Source organism: Megalobrama amblycephala, linkage group LG13 (assembly GCF_018812025.1).
Source record: "Megalobrama amblycephala isolate DHTTF-2021 linkage group LG13, ASM1881202v1, whole genome shotgun sequence".
NCBI lineage: Eukaryota > Metazoa > Chordata > Actinopteri > Cypriniformes > Xenocyprididae > Megalobrama > Megalobrama amblycephala.
Window position 1 is genome coordinate 11,920,079 of NC_063056.1, and position 27,301 is coordinate 11,947,379.

At 37.4% G+C, this 27,301-nt stretch overlaps 1 protein-coding gene across 1 annotated transcript; it reads left to right on the forward strand.

The window, feature by feature from the left end:
• The first annotated feature begins 11,188 nt into the window (after nucleotides 1-11,188).
• On the forward strand, nucleotides 11,189-21,712 carry entpd3 (ectonucleoside triphosphate diphosphohydrolase 3). The gene is made up of 10 exons (XM_048154167.1): nucleotides 11,189-11,373; nucleotides 12,558-12,680; nucleotides 13,960-14,077; nucleotides 15,537-15,696; nucleotides 16,238-16,397; nucleotides 16,713-16,940; nucleotides 17,586-17,858; nucleotides 20,116-20,226; nucleotides 20,372-20,506; nucleotides 20,985-21,712. The coding sequence occupies exons 1-10, from the start codon at nucleotides 11,317-11,319 to the stop codon at nucleotides 21,174-21,176; spliced, it is 1,557 nt and encodes a 518-aa protein (XP_048010124.1). The 5' UTR covers nucleotides 11,189-11,316; the 3' UTR covers nucleotides 21,177-21,712.
• The last annotated feature ends 5,589 nt before the right edge of the window (nucleotides 21,713-27,301 follow it).

Here is a 27,301-nt window from a genome sequence, read left to right on the forward strand (position 1 = left end):
GAGTCCATTTCCATCAATATTCTGACTTCCTGAATGTTTTGATAATTAGATTTCATCAAATTTAATGTCAACACAACATGTTCAGTTGTTTTGAATTTTACACATGAATTGAGTAAACTTTTTGAATTTTACTCAAAGCCTAGGCTATATGATTTTGTGTTTGTTAAATGTGTTGTTGAATGATAATATAGATACAGGATCATTTTTGATAAATCAGTGCTTGCCCACTTTACCTGAAAAGAAATGTGTCTGGAGTGCATGATCTCAAAATGTTTGTCGGTATATACGTAAGCAATAAGGAACGAGAGGCTGTATCCGCTTCGCGTCGTGCCTAACAACGCCCTTCAGCTGTGACTTATTCACGATACAGCACTAGCCTCGAGTGCCTTATTGCTTTTATAAAACGTTACCACACAATACAAATATTAAAGCCAAAAATATGTATCAATGCAACTTTCATAAATTAAACTTTCACTAAAGCCTTCCTTCCGCCAGAAAAAAATTGTCCCTTACTGTGAACAGCAACAGAAGTTTCATTATTATGCCATTAGATGGCAGCAAAGACTATCTTTATGAGTGTGTCAGTCAGTAGCAAAGACTTTTACATTGAAAAGACTGAATGTTGTGAACACAGAAACAAGACGCAACTGACAAATGCTTTGACTAGTGCTGTCAGTCATGGGAAAAACCCTTAAATGTTAAAAGGACAAGATAATACATCGGACATTTAAACAGATTTTTTATTATGAACATTGAATTGACCTAAAGGAAAAAGCTAAATCTGAATGCAGGTGATAAACTCACTCTATCTTTTTCTCACAATACTCTTCTACATAATACAGTAAGCTTCAATGAACAATATCAACTGAGAACAAAGTAGTTAGAGTGGTTGCTAAGGGTGTTGTGTAGTGAATCACAGAACCGTTGGGTGAAGCGGTCATAGCCGTGTTTTATTGTGAATAAAACACATTTGACCAATCAGAATCAAGGACAGGAACTAACCGTTTTGCATAACCTGATATTGCTGAGTTCAACATGTTCCTGGGTCAACATTTTTGTTGATCCTGGAACAACATTCAAATCAACCAATCAGATTTGAGGGACAAGTTTAAAGATTATGTCAAGTTTAGGCTTAAAATCATGAACTGGTGCTTCTACATCAGTGTTATTCATGTGTCATTTCCCTCTGATTTTTGGGATAACTTATGGGTAGTGTTAGGTTTAGGGGTAGGAATAGGGTTAAGACTAAATTTTCAGACTAGAATGTTGTTCCAGGATAAACAAAATATGTTGACCAAGGAATGCATCTAACTCCAACCATTTTATAACTTGCAAATAACACATTAAATGAACTGATTTCCAATGAAAATATTGTATCTGGACCTTAAAGTTAACAAAAGTAAAAAAACAAATTACACATTTAACAAAAAAGTGGCCCACTTTTCCTGAATTCATAGAGGCATATTTTCCCAGCGAGCCTAAGTTGCAAAATACTGTAGCGTTTGATTGAATGCACGACCTCTGATAAGATATGGGAAGCAGTTTCTGCATTTAACATCCAACCATTTAATGATAAGCCTATTTATTTTGCTATCCTAATTGTGAACAATTATGTGGTTTGGTTATATGGATTTTATTTCCATATTGTTAGAACCACTGCTATAATACATATCTTACCATTCATGCATGCATTTAAGTTTGAGCTGTCTAACAACTGACAAACAATACAAGAATACAGAGGAATGTTCTAATGGGAAGAGATCACAATAGTTGTGATATTATGTGCTAATGCACTTTGGCACAAGCCTATCTCATTGCACACTTAACAGCTACACTTTGATTAATGGACCAGACCACACAAGCTACAATTATATTAGAGGATGTACAGACGTGATACAACACTAATGAGTTTAGTCTGCTAGTCTGGCTTTTTTTCCACACTAATCTATTGATATCTATCATGTTTAATGATTTATTTGCATTGATATTTGCTGATTTTCTTTCATTAACCATTCAAATTCTTCTAAACACTTCTGATGATCTGCATTACTGGGATATTTCACCCAAAATAAAAATGTAAAAATAAAATATTAAAACAATTCAAACAACAAGCCTCCAGATTCCCCTCACATGTATGTCTTCATTATAAACTTGTTTTATTTTCTGTCTTCTGTGGAACACGAGAATATAATTTGAAAAAAATGTCTCAGTGTTTTGCAGGTTCGGAACAACATGAAAGTACATAAATGATGGCAAAATTCTATTTTGGGTGTAATATCCTTTACATTTATCAGATTGGAGGACAATACATGATATATTTCACATGTTACACAGAGACATGATGAATTGCTCACTGAATTATTATTTTCCATTTAACACACCAAATTAGCTTAATGACAGTTGCATGCAACACTTTCCAATGTTGAGTGGCCAGACAGGCTCCCTGGCAGATGATTATAGCGAATCACACACACTACACACAAATGTTCAATTGTGCAAATGGCATATTGAAATCCACATTTTGACTTTTAGGGTCTCCAGAAATACTATTCATCTCAAAAGCTAAAAAAAAAAGGACAAGTGTCCAATTGTGATGTCACACTTGAAGTATGGACACAGAAGGAACAATTAACAGATGGGAAATCTGTGCAAAGGGCATCAAAAAATCATACATTCATTCTGTTGTTCACCCCTTCATATACATGCTGTCTGAAAGTTGAGCGTAAATGTGTATCACAACAGTCTTGATATGTTCCATTAGCGTGTTTTTTAAGTGTCTGGTCTCCTCACATTATAGCTCTAGAATATGACAGGATATTGTCTGGCACATAAACTCCTTTAGCAAATATGCAATGTCCCAGCAGACATAGATTCCTTCTGTCCTTAATTGTTAAAGAGTTTGAGGAAATGCACTCTGGGTAATGAAGATGTACACCACGCATATGACATGATAACTCTTCAGACATATATGAGGAATGATTTGTGTACATTTACGTCAATATTGTTCCCCCTTCCTGAATCTGTGCTATTTGATTAATTGGATGTAAAAAGGACAATATTTCTCTCTGCGGCCAGTGTCTGTCAGCTGTAAATCCAAAGAGCACTTGCTCTACTAATTGCTTATAGAGGAATCTCACACATCCCAACCTCTACTTTAGATGCCTAATGGAAACGTTAATGTGTTCTGAAAGCATCCAATAGCATAAGTGATACAGATGTATAAACAAAACACAATATCTTATATACAGTATACACATAGGAATACATAAGCTGGCAGCATTAATGTTTATTAATAATTAATTGAGAATAATCTTTGTGTAGATCTTATTTGTGGTCATTTATTCTTGATTATTATTGCTATTCACTACTTAATTGATTCAAATGACCGAAGTTTATTAGGGAATAAATGTTATTTTGCAGTCTTCTAAACACCTCAATTGTCAAAACATCAGGGATATTATGATGAATGAGTTAATCGTTCATATATCTTCACACTTAAAATTTGCAAGAACTCCCCATCTAATGATGGATGATAATGCAATAAGCGGTATTGAGTTTCACTGAGAAGTGAATTGAATAAAGTGCTGTCATATTATTCAGTGGTTGTATGATATATTAATTGAATTACCTAGTTCTGGAATGAAACTCTAGATGGCGTAGGCTGGTCTTTAACTCATTTGGTAGTGATCACATCATTATCTGCATAGCACAGCTGATTGGTTGTTGTTGCATCAGCGGCCAGTGAGCTGCGGCTCAACATTCAAACGAATACCAGTAGTGTTGCTGTTAGCAGTCTGCAGCACGCTTTCAGAAACCTTCCACCTTCCCCAGCTCCACCTGTATAGATCTGTTACAGCGGTTAATTAACGTATGTTACATATGCAACAGCATGATCACAGAAATTTCTGTGAATGTGTTGGCAGTAGCAAGTCTCAATAGCAGCGTAGCAGATCTCTTCCACCAAGACCAAATACATTAACATTGCCATATGCATTACCATGCCAATCTCTATTACCATACCAATCTCTCCAAGAGTTGTCATGACAGAATAAAAGTAACTACTTTCTTCTGTCTACCATCACACTCATTATATGTAAGCAATAAGGTACGAGAGGCTGTGCTGTATCGTGAATAAGTCACGGCTGTAGGGCATTGTTAGGCACGATGTGAAGCAGAGTGCCTGCAACCCCTTCAGCCGTGACTTATTTATGATACAGCACTAGCCTTGAATACCTTATTGCTTTTATAAAACGTTACCACACAATACAAATATTAAAGCCAAAAATATGTAACAATGCAACTTTCATGAAGTAAACTCTTACTAAAAGACTTCCATCCGCCAGAAAAATAGTTCCTGACCATGAACAGCAACAGAAGTTACATTATTACGCCATTAGATGGCAGCAAAGACTGTCTTTTTGAGTGTGTCAGTCAGTAGCAAAGACTTTTACATTGAAAAGACTGAATTGTTGTGAACACGGAACAAGACGCAACTGACAAATGTTTTGACTAGCGACTGTCAGTCACGGGAAAACCCCTTAAATGTTAAAAGGACAAGATAATACATCAGACATTTAAACAGATTTTTTATTATGAACATAGGAGTGACCTGAAGGAAAATTCTAAATCTGAATGCAGGTAATAAGCTCACTCACTCAATCTCTTTCTCACAATACTCTTCTAGATAATATAGTAAGCTTCAATGAATCAATATCAATTGAGAAAAGTTTACGTTGCTTAGAGTGGTTGCTAAGAGTGTTGTGTAGTGATACACAGAATCGTTATTGTGAATAAAACACAGCTATTGACCAATCAGAATCAAGGACAGGAACTGTTTTAAAAACATTTGTAAAGAAGACTGTATACACACATGGAGAGTTTTACACTGAACATGAATTTGAAAGATTGCAAAAAAGATTGCCACAAAAACCAAAATATGGAAAGGCAAAAAGTGGAAAAGAGGTGAAGCGGATCTTTATGTCATTAATTCACTCATACAAACAGCAACACAATAAACTGCAGAAAACCATGCCATCAACACAGTGGATCACGTTATTGATATTAAACACCATTGACAAGCAAGGGTATTTATAGATGCAAGACCTGTGTGCGTGGCAATGAACCCAAGGACTGCAAACCATGTTATAGCATAGTGAGAAAGGCTTTAATATGCCTGTTTTCCCTCCCTTCTCTATCCTAATCCAATTGCGAAGAACTGACTTTCCGGCTTCTTCTGGCTAATGGAGTGTCAAATCACACTTACAGCAGCTAAAAATACATGTATTCAGCACATCCTATGACGAAAAGAACAATCTAATTCAGTTTGACTCTCTTCATCTCCAGTCAGTGTTAAGGTATGATTCATCTTCTCAGGCTAAAGCAGCTCTGGCTGGATGTGTGAGGCGTCAGGGTGGCGAGGATGCCCAGCTTTTCTTAGAATTGCAGTGGAGGACAGATGAACCTCAATAGAAATAATTCAAAATATTTTATGGACAAATAATTATCCAGTACGATCTGGGTGTGAACACTACACTTTTGCTGAGCTTGGTCAAGTAATAATATTAATTTTTTTTTTTTTTTTAAGATTTACAGAGGTAATGTGAATTGGCCAGCAAACAACTTGCACAGAGTAAATTATATGATATATTATAGTGAGCTTAAAGACATTGTCTGATTCATTTGCTGGAAGTTTATGCTGCCGACATTTTTATGACCACAACCTGCTTATATCATGTCAATCGATTACAATATTTTGACAGCTCTAATCTATGGTGTCTAAATAAACGATTCAATGTTTTTCCAACCAGCTTCCAGTTTCATCTTGAAGTTCCATGCTGGTCCAAGATGATTTTTTGGTTTAACTTTCATTCATTTAACTTAACAATACACTATAAAATTTCAGTTTGGAGTTTTCAGAATATAAATGTTTTCTTAAACAGTAAAAAAAACTGCAATGAACTTATTACAAGCTTTGCACTGTTGGTAGTACAAAGTTTTTGAGAATTTGATTCAGAATTTAATTGAAAATCCCTTTAAAATTCCAATTCAGTTTTTTTAATTTGAATTAAATTTAATATTAAAAGTATTAAAAAATTAATATTAAATTTAATATAAAATTGTATATATTATATTAATATATAATATATTATATATAAAATAATATATATATATATATATATATATATATATATAAAAAATAAAAAATCCCAAATTGCAGTTTGTAATGTTCAGTTGTTGTTTTAGTTTCCTTTTAATGAACTTTTAGTTTGCTTCTCATTGGCCATGTACACACTGTAAAGTTTCTGGAGTGACAAATGAATTTAAATGCGGGAGTGAGTCCCCTAAATTAACATTCCATGTATGTGTGGAACACGACTTACTCCCAAAACTGTGATGATTGACACAGTGACCATAGCAACGTTCTGCCATCTCACATGTTCAGCATCCACTATTTTGACCAAAGTAATATTACAGTGACAAAAGTTCAGCAATTTTAACTATAGCACAGTTGATGGAGCCTTGGTGTTTTGTTATGCTTAAAGGCTGTTTCACAGAGCCTGTACTTGCAGTGGGGAAACTTTGTTTCTCCAAATACTTAACCCAGATTGGATCACGTCTGTGCACCTGCACCTCCAAAAAAGACAGAGAAAAGAAATCTTCCTGCCCGCCATGAGAACAAGCCTCAGCAAAGGATTAACGACACTTTAGCAGCTGCAGCTGACTGGTTGCCTCTCCCTTACAGCCATCCGGCGACCTAATAAGAGCAAATTTAATTCAAAAACAAGCAAATTTAGATACGTTTGTTGCAAAATGTCATGAGACGAGTGTGGCTCATTCAGGGCTCCCCTGCTTCCCTTGGATGAGCACACCAAGTGCATCACTTGCCTGGGCCGCACCCATGCCAAGGCTGCACTCACCGAGAGCAGCTGCTCTCACTGCGAGAGCATGAGTCTCACCTCGCTGTGCTTACCAATCGCTTTCTTTAAAGAGAGTGATCCCTCTCCTCACACTTACCCATTTTCTTTCCTTCTTGCGCCAAGATGGAAGAAACAGCGGAGCCAAGCATTTGGGCTGCAGTGAGCTCAAGCCGGCCCAGATCCCACATGCCTCACTCTCCCCACAGCGAGAGGATTCCCCTGTGCTCTTCACCCCTGATTCAAAATGTTGTGCTTTTTGCAAAATAAAGAAAACTAACATGATGCGCAATCTGTTGTCTCTCTCTGAATGAAGTACTGATACTCCTCAGAAAATTAACTGTAACTTAGAGAATACTTATCACACAAACATGAGACATAGGTCTAAAGAAACGTTGAAATGTCAGGTTTTAAATCATGTAAGTCAAATCGAAAACAAATATTGTCTGTTCAAGTAATCTGTTTGAAAAGAGAGAGAAGTCAGTCGTTCGTGAGTCACTTCATTATCCGCGAATACGGCCACGCCCACGAAGAACGCGTACCATTCAAACGCAAATTCTGAGGCAGTCCATGCAACAGAGTCAACACCCACATCAGCTTGAAAAAATGCATCAAGCTTAGTCAGATTTATGTACTTTTTATAATACTGAGATGCGGTGAGGAATAATTCTAAAAGGATTTACCTCAGAGGAAAAGCGTGACTGATTTCGATTTCATTTCAAGGATCAACTTGATCAAGCCAAGGATTGTGAATGGTAAGTTTTTTTATTCTTAAGTTCTTAATTCTAATTGTGATATAGACTAGTGTCTGTGAATATTAAACTGCAAAAAGAATGTTTAAATATGAATCCTGCATGCTCTGTGTGTCAGGAACGAGCATTGCGTAGCTGGCTGTGCTGCTATGCTCACGCACGGGTCGATGCTTGCCGCTCCTCATTCGAAAGATTCAGACGATATGGTATCCAGCGCTGACTTATATAGACAATCAGCCCTGCCCATTTTGCCAAGATGAAATGCCATTTGTCTGTGCAGGTGCACAGACATGATCCAATCAGGCTTTAATATTCGAAGAAACAGAGTTTCCACATAGCATTAGTAAAACTATGTTAGTACTAGTACTAACTACGTTAGTAACCAAAATATTGACATGTCCACTTACACTTTGTCTACTCGTATGCTTTCCCTGTGATTTCTTGCACCACACACACAAACATGAGATACCTCTGATGGGAGTTAATTTTCAGGATTTTCTGAAGTTAATTCGGTTGCAGAATGCAATTGTCACTCCCATAAATTACTGAACTGAAGTTTTCATTTGTTGTCACGGCAACTCATTGTTTGATTGATTTGATTCACCCATTCCTTGTTTAGCCCTTTAGTTACCCTGTGTAAATATAAATAAATTCTCATTTATTTTTAGTTGGTTGTGTTTCTCCTGTGTCTCTGTATTTTCTTGTGCTCCTGCATGTTGTTTGTTTTGATTTATTCCTAAATAAAGTGACTGTTTAGATCCTGCCTCAACTACACAATTCAAATTTGAATGGAGCTGGAATTAAAGTGAAATGAAATTCAAATAAATTAATTTAACTGCAGTTTAAAAAAAAAAAAAAACATCTGTTTAACTTATAACATGAAAGTAAGGTTAATAATATAGCTTAGAGAACAAAATTTTTGAGGTTTACTCAAATTTGGGTGATGCAAAAATGAGTACACCCCACTGAAAGTTTCTGGAGCAAAGCTACATTTTAGACTAAAAATGTCTAATTTAACAAGAATTCAACCACAGGTGAGTCTAATTATTTATTACACAAGTGTTCAGCAGACAGCTGACTATAAAAGGGTGTTAAAACCCCTTCCCATTTCATGCTGTCAGCAATGGCACCTCATGGAAGAGAAATGTCACAAGACCTGAGAAAAAAAATAATTCCTTTACAACAGAAAGGTGAAGGCTACAAGAAGATCAGCAAAGCTTTACTTATCAGTCAGAATACTGTAGCAAAAGTGGTACAAAAATTTAAAAAAGATGGAACTGAAACCATCTCACAGAGACGTCCAGGTCGTCCACAGAAGTTAACACCTCGACAGGTGCGTCTTCTGATGAGAAGGGTTGAAGAAAATCGGCATGCAAGTTAGCTGCAGTTATCTAAAGAAGTAGAAAGCCAAACTGAGGTGTCTATTTCCCTTGACACAATACGGTGTACACTGCAGAGGAATGGCATGCATGGGTGACGTCCATGAAAGAAGCCTTTCCTAAAGCCCAGGCACAAAAAAGCCCGCCTAGAGTTTGCCAGGGCCCATGCTGACAAAGATGAAGACTACTGGGACTCTATACTCTGGAGTGATGAGACCAAGATAAATGTTTTTGGAACTGATGGCTTCAAAACTGTATGGCGTCGCAAAGGTGAGGAATGCAAAGAAAAATGCATGGTGCCTACAGTGAAACATGGTGGTGGCAGTGTCCTTATGTGGGGCTGCATGAGTGCTGCTGGTGTCAGGGAGCTGCATTTCATTGATGGCATCATGAATTCACAGATGTACTGCTCTATACTGAAAGAGAAGATGCTACCATCACTCCGTGCCCTTGGTCGTCGTGCACTCCAACATGACAATGATCCTAAACACACATCTAAGGCCACTGTTGGATTTCTGAAGAAGAACAGGGTGAAAGTGATTCAGTGGCTCCTGATCTGAATCCAATCGAACACCTATGGAGAATTCTTAAGAGACAAGAGCATCACTGTCCATCCAGTATCCAGTCTCTAAAAGAGGTCCTTCTTGAAGAATGGAAAAAGATAGATGTACTAGATGTAGTAGTTTTTGTTGTGGGGTGTTCTCATTTTTGCATCACCCTAATTTGAGTAAAACTGAAAAATGTGTAATCTAAGTTATATTATTAACCTTACTTTCATGTTATAAGTTAAACAGATGTTCTATAAAACTTAGTCTTGTCAACATTTTGGAAATAGTATTTGTGTTCATTGAGAATTTGTTTAAAATGTTACTTTCCAAGGGGGTGTACTCATTTATGCTGAGCACTGTATGTATTACATCTTCAGTCTATAGGCGCGTATTGTAACAACTGGCCTGGCATGCAATATACAGCATTTTTAGTCGTTTTCTTGGATCCTTGTGAACAGGGATCATTTTGACACTGTTGTTGTCTGTACGTGAAAAATGCACTGGAAAAAAAATTATTTTGGTACATCGGTACGACGTGCAAATGTAAATGTAAAGTCGGCGGACTGAGGAAGTCTTTGGGTGGAATCCTGCATACCCTGAACCCTTCTCGTACTGGGAACAAGCATCCAAAATGCAATATTCTGGTATGAGTCATTAAGCAGGATTAGTTGGCTGAACTGCCTTTAGAACTGTTAATCTTTTGCTGATTTTTCCCAGGAGTTTGCATTAAAAAGTCAATGAGGATTCCATGCTGAGAAGTTTTTTTTTCCTTGAAGGATTCATACCTCACCCTAAACCACACTGCAAGTATGGCTCTGTTTTGAAAATGGATCCTGTTCTAGCAGAGAGTTAATGTAATGTCAGTGTCAGTATGTCTCTCATGCGGTCTGTGACTTTCCAATAAAGGGATCTCCTTGAGCGCTGATCACCACAGAGCTCTTTCGTTCATTCTCAGGTTGCTGTAAAGTGCCCCATTAGGATCAGACATAAACATCCAGCTGACCAAGCAAACAAAATAACCCATTAAAAGGGGTTTTTTCAAATGATATTACATGCTTTTAAAAACACCTAATGTGCAGTGGGCCGAAAGAGAATTATGAAAGTATTTTACTGCTCAAAATGTCTTTACTCTTGCAAACTGTCTTTACGTTGATTTTATTTCCCACTAATCTAGTCATTATTTTGTACTTTAACATTATTGAATGAAATATTGTTTGATAATATTTTTTTTTCTTTACAGTGGGAACTGCTATATTCAAAAGAATATCTGATACAATTAATTCTATATTTTTCATAACAGTTATTTATTGAATTGAGAAAAAAGATTTAAAAAACAAACATAGTACATAAATAGCTAAATATGACCTGGAAATATTGTTTGATTATTTTCAGAAATGACAATGCCTTTTTGCTTATTAACATCCATCTGAATAGGTGGAGTTTCCAATTAACTTTAATAGAAAAAACCTGCTTATTGGGGGTAACAGCCAAGCCCCTCCTATTTTGTCTCTTCAGCATGGTCTTTTGCTTATTTACCATCCCTCAGAATGGGTGGAGTTTTTAATGAACTTTAAAAGAAAGGTCCTGCATATTGGGAGTGCCAGCCAAACCCCTCCCATTCAGTCTCTTCAGCACGCTTTTTCACACACAAACATATACACACACACACTCTCACACACATCAAAACCAGTTACAAATTCACAGTCTTGCACGTCTGGACAGAATGATCAATAAGGAGTCCCAATCTTCTGACCACCTCACTGCAGCCTCACGCAGAGGGGTAAGCAAATAAATCTTTTTTTATTACTATTTTAATGCCATGATTGTTACAAGCATGAATGTATTTTGTATTTGATATTTGCTTTCTTATCAGATCATGTAATATCAGATCATGTAACAAATGTGGGTTCAGATTAATTGATTGTATTATAAAATTTTATTGATTTGTGTCTCTGCAATCTGCAATATCTCTAAAAAAAGAGCAATTATTAAATTAATAAATTAAATAATAAATATTATAATACACCATATTACAATAATATATAATTTAAATAGCAATGGCATGGTAAGGTGTTTTGGTTGTCATTCTTATCCAGCTTCTGTGCTGTTATTTTTTTATCTTTATTTTTTAAAGATACTGTATGCATCAGTCTGTAAGTTCAAACCGCTAACCACTTTCTTTGATTAAATTAGAAACTGAAACCATAATATGGTTATGGTAAAAGTCTCCAGGATGGTATGTGTGTGTGTTTATATCTGGATGAATAAGGTACAAAACTGGGTGTGCTCTAGGTCATTTTTAAAGGAGATAACAAATCAGCAATTGACAGAGTGCCTGTGGGCTTAACAAAATGTGAAAAACTTTCCTAAATCTTACAACATGGCAAAAGTGTATATGTCTCTACTTGTACTTTTTTTTTTTTTTTTTCAAGCAAATGCTCAGAGTGACCTTATTTAAAAAGTAAAGTTTTTAATGGTTATTAGGCTCAGCAAATAACCCTGTTCCTATCAAAAACACAAATTATGTTGTCATTTAAAAAAAAAAAATATAATAATTACTTTAGAATCACTTTAGAATAATGGTTCATCATTAATAGGTAACTATGCATGAAGTAAAGCAGGACAAATTAGTAGTACTACATTAAGTACACTGTAAAAAAGAATTGTTGGTTTAACTTAAAAAAGTAAGTTACCTGGTTGCCTTAAAATTTTGAGTTCATTGAAATAAAAAAATTTGAGTTAATACAATGAAGGCAATTGATTTAATCAACAGAAACTCAAAATATTATGTTATCTGAACCACATTCATTATCTCGGTTGATTTGTCAAAAGAAAAAATGCAGAGTGACTAGATAATACTTGAGTAATTAAGATGCATTTTATGATCATATTCAGAGTAAAAAAGACAATTGCTCACGTCTTAGACAGCTTTGCAGCAAGTTGTTCATGATTTTTTGTCTGTAGGTGAGGATGGCAAAAGTGGCAGTAGCTTTGGCCGCCGCCTTTATGCTGGCCAGCATAGCGGTGATCATTTCTATAGCAGTTGTACAAACTCATAAGAAGACTTATATATCCCGTGGACTCAAGGTAAAATTATCAAATTTGAGCATGCATGATACAAACAGTACAAGTGGGATCCTATTAAACCAGAGGTCTTCAGCCTTGCTCCTGGAGACCCACTTTCCTGCAAAGTTTATATCCTACCTGTTTCAACTTGTGATTTTCTAGTAATTCTGAAGAGCTTGATTAGGTATATAAGGTGAGTTTGATTAGGGTTTGAGATAAAAGGTACGTTCACGCCACCTCCTGTAGTTTTGAGATTCTAGCTTTAAAAAGCGTTCACATCCTATAGAGCTCATAATTACAGCTTGTAAGATGGGAGTTTTCTGAAAGTTCCCAGGAGTACCACGTGGCCGCTATTCCACCTGACTGCTGTAGATTCATTTAGGCGTTGATAGTGGTGCCATGGAAACACATAATTCCCAGTCCAAGTACGTGAACAGCTCCGAATATAACGTCACGTGTTATCATCTCAAGATTCCAAGATCAAAACTCTACAGGACAGTGGGTCCCCAGGAGCAGGGTTGAAGATCTCTGTATTAAACAGACCTATAAATTAGGTACCTTTCAGGTAAAATTAAGGGACATAAAAGCATATTTGGTGTTTACCAGTCACTTGTGGGAATTAATATGTGCTCAAGAATGAATTTTCCTTAAATTATGAATTCATATTATTTAATCATACTGATTTTCCTTCTAATTATACAGGAAAGAGTAGTGTTTATATTTTCTGTTTATGTAATATTTCTATTATGTGTTGAAAAACAAACATTGCACATTCCACATATGTTATCACAATATGGGCCACTATTCATTTACAGATGAATAGCAGGTAAATGTGGTGAAAGAATATTATAGCCATGCCATATGTAGTTTCCTGTTACTTTTAGGGAAAACAAATGCTGTTTTTGTAACACAGAACGGAAACCCATTTTCCTAAACACAAAACAACTTTCATGGATAATCACCATTCATGGAGTTATCATGCAGTAATGCTGCATCCTTAATCTTGAGATACATGATCTTTTGATGACTCATAAAGTGAATCCTTGAATATTTTCCCAATGGAAGAATGTGCTTTTGTTTAGTTTCTTTCAAAAGAGCTGGAGGCAATTAGACATGTCTGTTCTTGAGTGCTTCACTCAGTCATGATTTAGACCATGGCAAATTGCTATTCATCAGTGTATTTTGCGAACAGTGCAAATGAATAAGCTCTTTATGGCTTTGCAAGATCTTTAGAATTTGGTTTTAACATGGTTACAGTACTAACGTCCTCCTTCACTTCTGTTGCTCTTTCCTTTTCTAGTACGGTATTGTTTTGGATGCAGGCTCATCCAGGACTACCGTGTATCTCTATGAATGGCCTGCCGAGAAAGAAAACAACACTGGGGTTGTAAGCCAGACAACAAAGTGTCAGGTTCAAGGTACAAATCAGCTGACATAAAACCTTTGATGGTGTACATAAAGATATGGAGGCTTATTCTTTATATAGTGACAAAAAGCTCAGAAATATTGGTGGCAATTTCCATGAATACTGTATACATTGGATGACAAATCCCACATTTTTTTATCATTCTGAAATTAAACTTGGCATGGTGTTAAACACGTCAAATGTCTCGTGCTTAGGACTTGAACTTCTCATCTTCATTTATTTTTTTTTATTTTTTTCACACATAATGTGAAATGTCTTACATTTTGGTGCCATTTTGTGTGCAACCCTGTTACCATACGATTTTCCTTCTATTACAAAAAATGCAACATTCTTCAAAGTTTTGAGAACTGTAAAATCATTTGGACCTATGACTTGAAAACAAGTAAATAATCTCATTCCATTTTCTAAATTTTTAAACAAATAAGTGCTGACTAGATTATTCAAAATCACACTTTCAATCCCATTGTAGTAAGGATTAAATCAAGTTATTGTTTTAAAATTCGAAAATTTGATCCAACAAATTGATTGATTGATTGACTGATTGATTGGTTGATTGATTGATTGATTGATTGATTGATTGATTGATTGATTGATTGATTGATTGATTGATTGATTGATTGATTGATTGATTGGAAATACAAGTTCCTCAGTAACGACATACTAGCTAAACTCTACTGAGTGACTGCTCATTTAGGTTAAACATACAGCCATGTTACTGGCAACCCTGTTACCAAATTCATACACATTTAAATATATATTAACACTTTATTTTGATGGTCTGCCTTAGACATTCTACTAACTATAAGAACTTTGCAACTACATTTCAACTACCAGTCATCTGTCTGCTTAATATCTGCTAACACTTTATTTTAATGGTCCCCAACAGGCATTCTACTGACTATAAATAACTACATGTCAGCTTATTCTACTAACCTGAACCCTAACATCTAACAGTCTACTACAGTCTACTAAAACTCTGAGAGTTAGTTGACATGAAGTTGCAAAGTTACTTGTACGTAGTTAGTAGAATGTCTAAAGGAGACCATCAAAATGAAGTGCAACCAAATATATTTATACACACTATAATTTTTATCTGTTTAATTAAATTTAATCATTTAATCACATAATGTCAGTTTATAAAAGTAATAAATACAATTTTTGGTACATATAGAGTGACCTATGAAGTTGATAAGATACTTTTTCTGAAAGCACCTCTTTTAGTGAACATTAAAAATGTACACTTTTGTGGATATTTTGAGTCTTAAGAACAATAGATGAATGGATGAAATCTTTTATCTTTATTAATATTTGGTTTGTGAGTATAATTCTTTACTCTATTGACTGAGCAATAGTAGGAAGTGATAGAATAATCATTTAACATTAAAATATACATATAGAACTTATAGAACTATATATACATATCGAACTATAATGTAATGTGTCTTTTCAAGGCCCAGGAATTTCAGATTTCGGTGTAGACGAGGAAGTGGACAAAAAGACATGGCAAAGTTTAAAACTTTGCATGACAGTGATGTCCAAGGCCATTCCCTCCCATCAGCATAACTCCACACCAGTCTTCCTTGGGGCAACAGCAGGGATGAGGCTCCTACAGTAAGAATGATATTAACAAAGTCCATTCATCTTTTTAATAATATTTTCTGTTTACGTTCTTACCTATTCATCGCAAAATAGCCATATTTATGTATCAGTAGAGCCTTTTGCGATTATACCAAAAGCTCAGATGATCATACAGTGTTAAACAATAAAATATAATAAAAATAATATCCACTTTATTTCTTCTGATTCATTAGTCGCTATATATTAATAACTAGAAGAATAACAAAATGCAGTAAAACTATTTGCACTACAAACCGTAGTGTTTATATGTTATGACAATGCAAAAATAATATGGTAAAAAAAAAGGTTCTAAAAGAAGGTTTTTGAAGTGATGACTTAGAAGAACCATTTGTGTGGTTCAACCAATGTGAAGAATATTTTTATAATCTAAAGAAACTTTTTCCTCTATAAAGAACCTTTTGTCCAGTGGAGAGTTTATATACTATACTATATATATATATATATATATATATATATATATAAAAAACATGACACTGACACCATGTGGGCTCCTCTTCAAATCTTTTTTACACAGTATGAAAAATGAAGAGACATCCAACACTATCTTGAAAGACATGAAGAACTACCTTAGCTCTCTTCCTTTCAATTTCCAAAATGCTTCCATCATCTCTGGACAGGAAGAAGGCCTTTATGGTTGGATCACAGTCAACTACCTGATGGGGAACTTCCTAGAGGTCAGTTCATGGAATCTTTTTTTTTATTTTGGTCTTTGGAACTAAATTATTTCATCTCAGAATTTGTTTAGTTACAGTTTCATCCTAAATGTATGTTTTTAAACAGCATAAATGTTTGAAAATTGAAACCTTTCAAAAGGTCTCATACTGTAGCCCAGTTATATGTCTTAATTCAGAACAGAGTCCTGTTATCTTAAAGGTATGATGCGTTCAAGCCGTTGCAGTCATCTTATGACACAATATTGAATCTAAACCAGAAGTGGACAACAGAGCTTATTGAACTTTTACAATTTTAAACTTTAGTGTGTTTTATAGAAAAATCTTTGGAATGCCTGGGTACATCCTCATGGGGCTAAGACAGTTGGTTCATTGGACTTGGGCGGAGCCTCCACCCAGATTGCCTTTGCTACTTCTGATGATGCCAAAGGAGAAGATATCATTAAGGTTTCGCTCTATGGCTATGAATATAACATCTACACACACAGTTTCCTCTGCTACGGCAAAAATGAAGCTGAGAAAAGAGTTTTGGCCACACTTTCAAAGGTGCAGTATGCTCATGTAATTGAAGTAAATTTCTGAATGGTCCTTCAACCAAAATATGTGTTTTATTTAGGATACATTAAGTAAAACATTAGATACAGAATATATTGTACTTTTAGACTGAATATTATTGTATGTTTCTTCTTGCTTTGCACCACCATTAATTATACTAAGACATTGATCACAAAATTGTGTAAAACCTTTCTTAGAAAATCCATTATTGCTGATGCTGTGCGATGCAATTAAACCCGTAGATTATGCTTACCATTTCCCCAAACGAGCCACGTCAATACTTCAGTCATTTAATGTAGGATTGAAATAGAGGGATGAATTACATTATGTTTCCCTGATTTGCTCTTATGTGAAATCTTCCAGGAAATTTCATACTAATTAGTTACAGGACTATACTTTTCTTTAGATGCATCATATAAACTATTATCTATTGATGCATTATAGATACATCATAGATGCATCATATAAACTATTATCCTAGCATTAAAAGTGACTAGTATTCAACAAATCAAATGTCTGTAACCCCTCATTAGAATAAAGTTTTTGGCCTGTCCCACCTCAGAGGTCTTGTCAGATTTACACTATTTATAATTCATCTCAGTTGTCTAAAACTCTTTGAATTGTTTTCCTTTTCAGCAATCCACCAACTGGGCTAGTGTGATACACCCCTGTTATCCTTCTGGCTATAACATCTCCATTCTTGCAGAGGACATTTTTGGAAGTGAATGTACAAAAAAGGAAGTTCCTTCAAGGTATAGCCCAAAGCGAAATATTACTTTCTTTGGACAGAGTAACCCTGGACAGTGCAAAGCCTTGGTCAGGAGTGTCTTTGACCTGACATCCTGCCAGGGAGCTGAAAACTGCTCCTTTGATGGAGTTTATCAACCACCACTCAGTGGAGACTTCATGGTAGGCATTTCTCTTTAGTTAAGCTAAAAGAAGGGACAGTTTACCCAAAAATGAAAATTCTGTCATTATTTACCTAATTTCATGTCATTCCAAACCTGCATGTCATATGTGTCCAACTCCGCTCCTGGATGGCTCCTGTCCTGCAGAGTGTAGCTCCAGCCAGCTTCATAACACCTGCATGGAAGTTTCTAGAGCTGTGTTCGAAATCACCCCCTATACCTTCTCTATTCCCTACATTACTCCACTAATATAATCCACTTGAAGGAGTGAATGAATACGAGTGAGTGAATTCAGACATTGAGTGCACCGGAAGGGCTACTGCTTTTACATAGTTTGTGCTTGCCGTTTAATAATGATTTGAAACTTGGCAAACTGGCAGCTCCAGTAGTAATGGAATTTTGAACTCTGTCATGGAAACTAGTATGTATAAACCTTAATTAAACAATTTAATGATCAATTAAAAAATATATATACCTGTATGCAGGGCTTGACATTAACTTTTTTGCTCACCAGCCAATGTGGCTAGTGGTTTTCCAAAGTTACTAGCCACTCAGCATTTTCACTGGCCACAATTTTGCTGTTGGGAAATTACATTTTATATGATTAAAGTTGACTCTGGCATGCTTAAATTACTTGATTTTGAGTCATTTTACTTGATTTACAAGATTTAAAACCCTTTCAAACTTACAAATGCAGATTGACCACCCAAATCAAGACTATATACATTGTATATATCAGGTATGTATAGTTATTTTAGAAGCAAATTACAAATAGTAATTTAAAAAATATATTTTTTCTTTCAGATACATATGTTTATTTAGCATACATGTATACATTTATTTAACATTTTTGATGTTTGATTAACATTAATGACAGACAGGTATTTATTTGGGAGCTGCTGAATGCATGGACGTCATATAGCCTACTGACACATATCCAGTTTTTACCCACTTAGCCGTAAGCCATAGCCGACTGTACTCACGCGAGATACTCCACACGATGCATTTTGACATCCGTGTGTGCGTGTATTCAGGCGCAAGGAGAACTGATCGCGCGCGACAGAGAAAGCGCGCACGCGAGCGCTTCTGTTGTGTCATTCAGCGCGATTCCGCCTATCCCGCCTTCACTAACCGCAAGTTAATCAATAAAGAATTGTGACTGAATTGTAATTTTGTGATACGACGATCTTGGCTATTTTTCATTTGGCTGTAGGCTGAAATTATATTCAACCCGCCAAAGTGGCTAGTGGGAGTGGCTGTCTTACCCGCCACAGCTGAAATCTACCCGCATTTGGCGGGTTGGCGGGTGTTAATGTCAAGCCCTGCCTGTATGATATTATGCTGTACTCACATTGGACCAACGGTTTGAAAAATGGTTGGATGGATGATTCAGCTGTGAGCGCCATCTTCTGGCGAGACGCGAGAATTCATTGAAGACCTCGATTAGCTTATTCAGGCGTGTTAAATTATAGCCTGACTACGTCAGACTTCCTACTTCCGCTCAATTTCATTTCGCTTCTGTACTCAGTCTGATACAGCGTCAGAGCTTTGTGTTTGCCACCGGTCTGGAAACAGCCGGGCCAATCAACGAACAGAGGGCGGGCTGAGAGCCGTGACGTAGATGCTAAGCGCCGAGTTTTACATTGTAGGTTAGAGAAATCGAAAACCGAAACGACCGCGGAAATGGGAAACGAGACACGGGATGCAAACTTCGGGATGCATTAACTTCGCATAATCTGCAAAAGTCGTTTACAGCCATGTTCACTCCGGTATTTCGCTCACATCATCATGTGTTTACAACAGGTTTACAGTGGAAGTTCAATCATAGATTTGAGTTCGATGCATGATGTCTGTGCTTCGATGCGGCTGTACAGGCGGATAACATACGTCATAACTAAACGTATCTGATTGGCTTACGGGTAACCAATGATTTTAAACTTCAGACAAGCGTCCCCTAGCGAGAGAGAAAACACTTCTCTATTATGCCATTCCAGACTCTGTCTACGAAGCAAAGTGAAGTAGCAGAGTCTGGTATTACCAGGCTAGTTAAATTAGGGTTGGAGCCAAACTCTGCTGGACTGTGGCCCTCCAGGAACTGAATTTGACACCCCTGGTGTAAATGAACCTTAATAACTTGCATGTTTCTTGCATGTTATTGTGACCAAATGTTATGACATCTAGCCTGCGTTATATTGCACAAATTTTTTTGTTAAACCATTTCTTTCAGATCTATTAAAGCACTTATTTTTCTTTCCTAGGCTTATGCAGGGTTCTACTGGACTGCTTGGGCTCTTAAAGTAGAGGGTTCCAAAAGTATGGAGACATTCAACATGAACATGAATCTGTTCTGCTCAAAGGACTGGAAAAGTGTGAGTACCAGCCAACTGCATAATCACAACTAGCAGGAATAAATAGACTGGGAGGAATTGGTGTTGTGGTTCTTTGTGTTACATTTATTATATATGTGTACAATCAATAAACCTACCTTTTAATGTCCCCCTCCCCCTCCTTTAGCTCAAGCAAAACAACAACATCAGTGACATCCATCTGAAGTCCTACTGCTACTCTGCAAATTATGTGCATACCATTCTTGCAGATGGTTACAAGTTTAACACGAACAACTGGAAAAATCTCAATTTTCAGAAAGAGGTACATTGCATTTCTATGCATTTCTATTGCATTTTTTATGTTTATCACGAGAAAGGTTTAAGGTTACAGTTTAGGATAAGATTTTCTGGCCACTCACAATTTCTAACATAATTTCTTCCCTTTAATTCTGAAAAAAGGTAAAGAGTAAACTTTTGTACCAGTCAACTGTACAAAATCTATTAAAGGATTATTGTTTCAGTATAACTTGTGGCATGATGTTGATTACCACAAAATTTCTCCAAAAATTGGTCCCATTTGCATCCATTGTAAGTGGCATATTTGCTGTGAAAACATTTATTTGAAATGAAATATTCATTTAAACCTTTTCACAGCAAATGCATTTCTGAGCACCTGATTTCTAAGGAACATACACTTCAAGATTCAGTGGATGACTATAATGTGAAATTTCTGCAAATCAGCTCTGTCCAAAATGGTGCTTTAAATTGGACCTCTTCATTTGTCTCTTTGTGTTTCATAGGTAAATAAGACCAGTATAGCTTGGTCCCTTGGCTACATGCTTGCACTTTCCAACATGATCCCAGCCGAAGGGAAAATCATCAAGCTACCCATAAACAATGTTCTTTTCACTGGACTCCTCCTTCTGTTCTCTGCTCTGACTATTATCACCCTCACATACCTCGTCATTGCTCTGGTGCGCTTCTGTTATTGAGGTTTTTGTACTGAGTTCCCATCTATACTGCACTGAGTTCTCACCTGTAGGACTAGTGTCCCACTTAGGGAGGTTTTGGAAACCAGAAAAGATGCTGATGTGTCAATGCAGATGCACCTGCTAGAGAAGGATTTTAATTTTGGAACCTGAAGGTCTTGAATGTCTAGCGGTGCTATGGTTAAAAAAAAAAGACACCTGATGTGAACTCCAAATGTGTTTAAAACCTGTATTAAATGTCATTCTATCCAAAAAGGGGTGCACAGGTCTTTCTAGTCCAGGAATACAGTGGCAAGCTCTTGTACTGTGGATCTGAATAAAGACACTGAAGACAAAGTAAAGGTTTTAGCTTATATACAGTAAAAGTATTTACTATGGTCATGATAATGTTTTGATTGTGTATTGTATCTAATGTTTGTCTCATCCCTAGCATCATGCCTTATGTATCTCATACATGTATTTCTGCATGTGCTCTTCAGCGCACATTGTCTTTGGATGAAATGTCATAGTATCTAAATAAATGTTATGGTTGATAATGACAGTGTAGTGAAGACTAGTGATTATATTGCTAGGTATTTTAACTGATGATCTGGGCATTTGACGTTATATGATGTAATAATGTTAATGCTATTAAAGTTATTACAAATGAAGGACACAAATTATGGGAGACTAGGAATGATTTCAAGTTAATTAGGGTAATTTGTGTCTGTTAATGGTTCTGCCTGTGTTATGTCTGTTAACAAACAAAACAATAAGAAAAGCAGCCATAAAATGTATAATGTAAATAATAATGATAATAATATTAAATTCAATTTAGATAGTGAATTTATCAAAACCTATTGTTCCAAAGCAGTTTTACAAAGAATAGTGCCTTTCAACACTCAGAAACAGTAGGAATTTTTAAACAAATGTATACAGAGCATACCTATACAGTACGTAACAGGGGCGTCTCCTCCGAGGAGGCAAGGGAGGCAGTGCCTCCTCAAAAAATTAGGATGAGAAAATAATCCTTATTAAAAAAATAAAATGACACAAATATTACAATATGTGACAATAAAAACTGTACAAGTCGCATGTTTTTCTAAAGGAACATTGTCCAACAGCGACACCCGCAGGTAAAGTTACAGTGGGAGTCCATGTTTCTTGTGCCTCCCTTGAGCTCATAGAGAATGAACAGAGCCCCTAAAGTGTGTGTTGGGTTTTGTGGGGGGTAATAGAGAATGAATGGGGGAAAGTCACGTGAGAGGAGGCAGTTGACTATTAAAAAGAACTGAAGATCTGAAAATCAATACACAAATAAAAATATATTGTTTAACTCTTTATGGTATGGTGTTTCCTCCAGGCAAAATAGTCTATTTTAGTTTGTTTTTAATAAAAATTAGACTTTTAAATGAACTTTTTTAAAAATTAATTAATTAAAAATTAATGAAAATGTTTATTGATAGTGTTATAGTGTCCAATTTTAAGCAGGAAAAATACCACAAATATTTTTTTTTTCCTCATTGATATCATATTGCGTATCATAGAGGGTTAAATTGTTACTGCCACTATTATTATTTTGGAATAAATGTAAAAATGCTTAAACACTAACTTGATGATGTGGTTTTAATAAATAGAACATTAGTTACATTGTTACTGTAAAAATGCAAAATAGAATTGTATTTGGTTTCTTTTTTGATATAATGTAATGTTCATTTAACGAGGAAAATGTGACAACATTAAAAGTAATGGATATGAATTTACATTTGATTTATAAAAAAATTTAAATAATTTTAAAAAACTGAGGTCGTTGTTTGCCTCCTCATTTCAGAACGCCACATCCCTTAAAGATGTTTTTAGTCCAAAATGTTTTATTTATTGAAATATTACATAATTACTGAAAAATCAGTGTGAGCCCAGTTTGCACCAATGTTATTTTCATTGAAATATTATTAGTAGCCAGCGCAATCGGGTCAGCTGCGGCTGAGTGTCGGCTGAGTTTCGGCTGTGTTCTGGCTGCGGCTCACCAAAAGTGAGCCAGCTCTGGCCCAGTAATGGTTGCCAGATTTGGCTAGGCTTTGCATGTGCGGATTTGGCCCGATTTGCACAGAGACATGACACATTTAACCACATTCGACCCGATTACGGATCATAAGGGCTGGTCTGATTTTGGGTGAGATACGGCCACACAGACCCGGACAAGATTAGATTGAATGCTGGGGGTGGGTCTCCTTTTACATTGTGGTAAATTGCATGTAGCAGTGACCCTTACACTTAAACGTAATTCCCTGTCAACATTATGATATTTATTGGTGTTTTTTTATTTTTTTTTATTATTTTTTTTATTCCTATTTTTTTTATTTCCCCCCTTTTTTCCCCCCACATTCTCTTTTTTCTTAACTAACTACATTTGGAAATTAATGATTTAATTCATATAATGAAACAAGCTTAAAGTGGTTAAAGGGAACTTTAACATTATTTCTGCTATATAAGTTTCAAGACTTTGACATCTAATGACGACACCTGGCGGACTTTTTGTGCTGCTAATTGCCAGAAGACCAAAAGAACTTGCTACCATGGTGAGTAAAACTTTGATAATCTAACATATAATATCATTATAATAAACCGTTCTACACATATAATATCAAAATAATGTTTATTTATAATAAAGCTATAATTGTGAGTTGGCTGACATAGTGCTAGAGTTTAGCTCCAACCCTAATTAAACACACCTGAAGCTAATCAAAGTCTCCAGGATTACTAAAAACGTAGGTGTTTTGGAGCTGGTTGGAGCCACTGGAAGGCAAGCCTGCAACCTTTAGTCAAAAAAACCGTAATGACTAATTCTAACGCCCTGCCCCTGGCGGTACGCAGAGAAGGAGACCAGAGGCTTTTTTTTTGAATGGATGTCAATGGATGAGAGGCTTCACTATGCTGATTAAAGAGCTTTTGTGGGGAAATAGCTAATCATTTAATTAATCGACAGCCTGTTCACTAATCTTCAGCATGTTTTACACTAAACAATACTTTCATTGGGAACTATATGTAGATTTTAGCTTGATAAAAATGTATTTTTTAAGAGAAGGCAGACTAGGGAATGTTGCGACTGATGTCACTGCCATTACACGATACGCTGAGAGGTGCCACACGTGATTAAGTTAGCCGTTACGCTTTCTCCAATGGTAAGATATACAGACCCTCTTATCTCCCTATTATATACAATCTCTGGCTACACTCTGCAGGACACCAGCTACTAATCTAACCAATGTAAAGTCTTAATTTTTAATAAATTCATAAACGATTCTTATTGCTTTGTCTGAAGCCAGAATATGACATGCTTTTTCTCCACCACAGTAATGATATCTATTATCAGGAGCAATAATACATGTACATGAACAGCGTTAAATAGTCTGTGTAAATAAGCATAAATGCCATGTCAGATGCAACTTCTGTTCCAAATTTGCAGTGTAAAGAAGTTTTTTGTTGATGTTGAAAGTAATGTCTATAGTAATGCGAACTGATCTTTTTTTCTTCTTCTTTTTTTTTTCAGTGTGAAGAAATGCAAGTACTGCCAGTGCATCAGATGAAGAGATCATCAAAAGATGGCTGTAGCTCGCTCCAGACAGAGATGGGGGAAGAAAAGAGTGGGCCTGAAAGCAAACAAATTCTACCAAAGGTATGTTACAAATGTTAACATTTATCAGAGTTACTATTCAGTGTGTTATCAGTCTGAGATTTCTGGGATCAGACTAACCATACATGTCATTGTCTGTTCCCCTTTTTGTCTCTCTCTCTCTCTCTCTCTCTCTCTGTCAATCTGTTCCTCTTTTAGGGTACACTTACTTGAGGAGCCTCCTGGGTTAGTAGGTGGGGATGCCATAAAAAAACGAAAAAAAAAACAAACAAAAAAAACAGTGTAAGGGCCAAACCCTTAATTTTTGTAAAGTTGACATGCATAAGTACATGTAGGTGTCACAGATCCCTTGTCTCCTGGACTCCATTTCCCATCATCCTCCTGTTTCCACACCTGCACTCACTTCCCTCGTCTTCTCCCCATCATCACGGATCACCTGCACCTGGACTTCCTCATCAGCACTACCTTTATAATGGTCTCACTCCCTTCACTCCCTGTCCGTTCTCTGTTAATGTTATGTTGATGTGCCTTGTGTGCTACTTTGTATTATTCTCCTGGATTATCATTAAAACCCTGTCGTTTGTGGATCACCGTGTTTGCCTCATCTCTCTTGCGCACACCACACGTAACAGAAGAACGGACCAATACCGCTGGAGATCCACCAAACCAACTGCATGGGTTTGTTTATCCTCTCTGAGGTTTCAGCTCCTCCCGTGCCTCCCACTCCGATGTCGGCAGCGGAACGTCTTATTGGGCTCTTTCAGGTGGGACATTCGCTGGAGAGGTATGTGGAGGAGTTCGTAGAGTTAGCTTATCTGACGAATTGGTCAGACGCTCGTTTAATCGACCTGTTTTTGGACGGACTGGACGAGAGCTCGATCCGTTTTGATGAACCTGACGATTGTTTTCTTAAACAATACTATTTAATTTTGTGTTTAAATGGCTCCAAATTCGTTGTTGAAGAGGTTCAGGATTCTAGGTGCTCATCTCGTCCAGTCCCCCCCAGAAACACGGTCGGCCTGGCCAGTTCGTCAGCCTCCGTCTTCCTCCACGTACCCCTCCAGTGAATTGTTCCCCTGTGTCCTGCTGGACCCACATACCTCCGCTGGGTCCAGAGGGCGGAGGAGGAGGAGGAGAGGAAGACTTCAGAGCCCTCTCCAGTCTCTACGGAGCCCTCTCCAGACTCCGCTGAGCCCACTCCGGTACCATTAGGGGCTTCTTATCGTGTATGAGGGGATGGACTGGACCCCTCTTCAAGCCGCTCCAGTAGCTGCCAACAAGCCAGCATCTCCAGTCTCAGCAGCCGAGCCGGCATTCCAGTCTCAGCAGCCGAGCCGGCATCTCCAGCTACAGCCGAGCCGGCATTCCAGTCTCAGCAGCCGAGCCGGCATCTCCATTAGCAGCCGAGCCGGCATTCCAGTCCAGCAGCCGAGCCGGCATCTCCAGTCTCAGAGCCGAGCCGGCATTCCATCTCAGCAGCCGAGCCGGCATTCCAGTCTCAGCAGCCGACCGGCTCTCCAGTTCAGCAGCCGCGCCGGCATTCCAGTCTCAGCAGCCGCCGAGCCTGCCGCTCCTACCACTCCGCCGCCCACAAGCCCACTCCAACCCACGAATCTTCTCCTTTCCCGAGGGGGGGGGGAGTGTGGGGAACATGTGGGTGGGGTTTCTGCTCACCTGACCCGCCATGGCCGCCCTCCTCCAGCCCGCATGGCCGCCCTCGTCTCCAGACCCGCCATGGCCGCCCTCGTCTCCAGACCCGCCATGGCGTAACAGTCGTCTCCAGACCCGCATGGCCGCCCTCGTCTCCAGACCCGCCATGGCCGCCCTCGTCTCCAGACCCGCCATGGCCGCCCTCGTCTCCAGACCCGCCATGGCCGCCCTCGTCTCCAGACCCGCCATGGCGGCTTGGACTCATAGACTCATCCTGGAGACCTCCGATCATGTCCGTCCCTCTCCCTGCACCAGTGTGAGGTCTCCAGGAAACCCCCCCGACGAAACGCCTACCGGGAGGGGGAGGTACTGTCACAGATCCCTTGTCTCCCAGACTCCATTTCCCATCATCCTCCTGTTTCCACACCTGCACTCACTTCCCTCGTCTTTTCCCCATCATCACGGATCACCTGCACCTGGACTTCCTCATCAGCACTACCTTTATAATGGTCTCACTCCCTTCACTCCCTGTCCGTTCTGTTAATGTTATGTTGATGTGCCTTGTGTGCTACTTTGTATTATTCTCCTGGATTATCATTAAAACCCTGTTGTTTGTGGATCTCTGTGTTTGCCTCATCTCTCCTGCGCACACTACACGTAACAGTAGGCAAGGACAATGTAAAATATTAAGTTGGCAGTAGATGCCATCTTAAGGATTTTAAGGTAACAATTTAATTTTGTGGAAAAACAAATTATTCAAAATGTTATATTTAAAAACTGGAAGGGGTTTTCAATACACATATCTTAGAAGTTGTTCTGAACACACAAAAATGTGAGTAAGTGCAAGTATATATATATATATATA

What these genes read in the sequence shown, in the direction of transcription:
- entpd3 (XM_048154167.1), top strand. Translation starts at nt 11,317, where the DNA reads ATGATCAATAAGGAGTCCCAATCTTCTGACCACCTCACTGCAGCCTCA. An exon ending in TGATGGGGAACTTCCTAGAG is followed by an intron (nt 16,398 to 16,712) that starts GTCAGTTCATGG and finishes TGTGTTTTATAG; the next exon opens with AAAAATCTTTGGAATGCCTG. An exon ending in ATCTCAATTTTCAGAAAGAG is followed by an intron (nt 20,507 to 20,984) that starts GTACATTGCATT and finishes TGTGTTTCATAG; the next exon opens with GTAAATAAGACCAGTATAGC.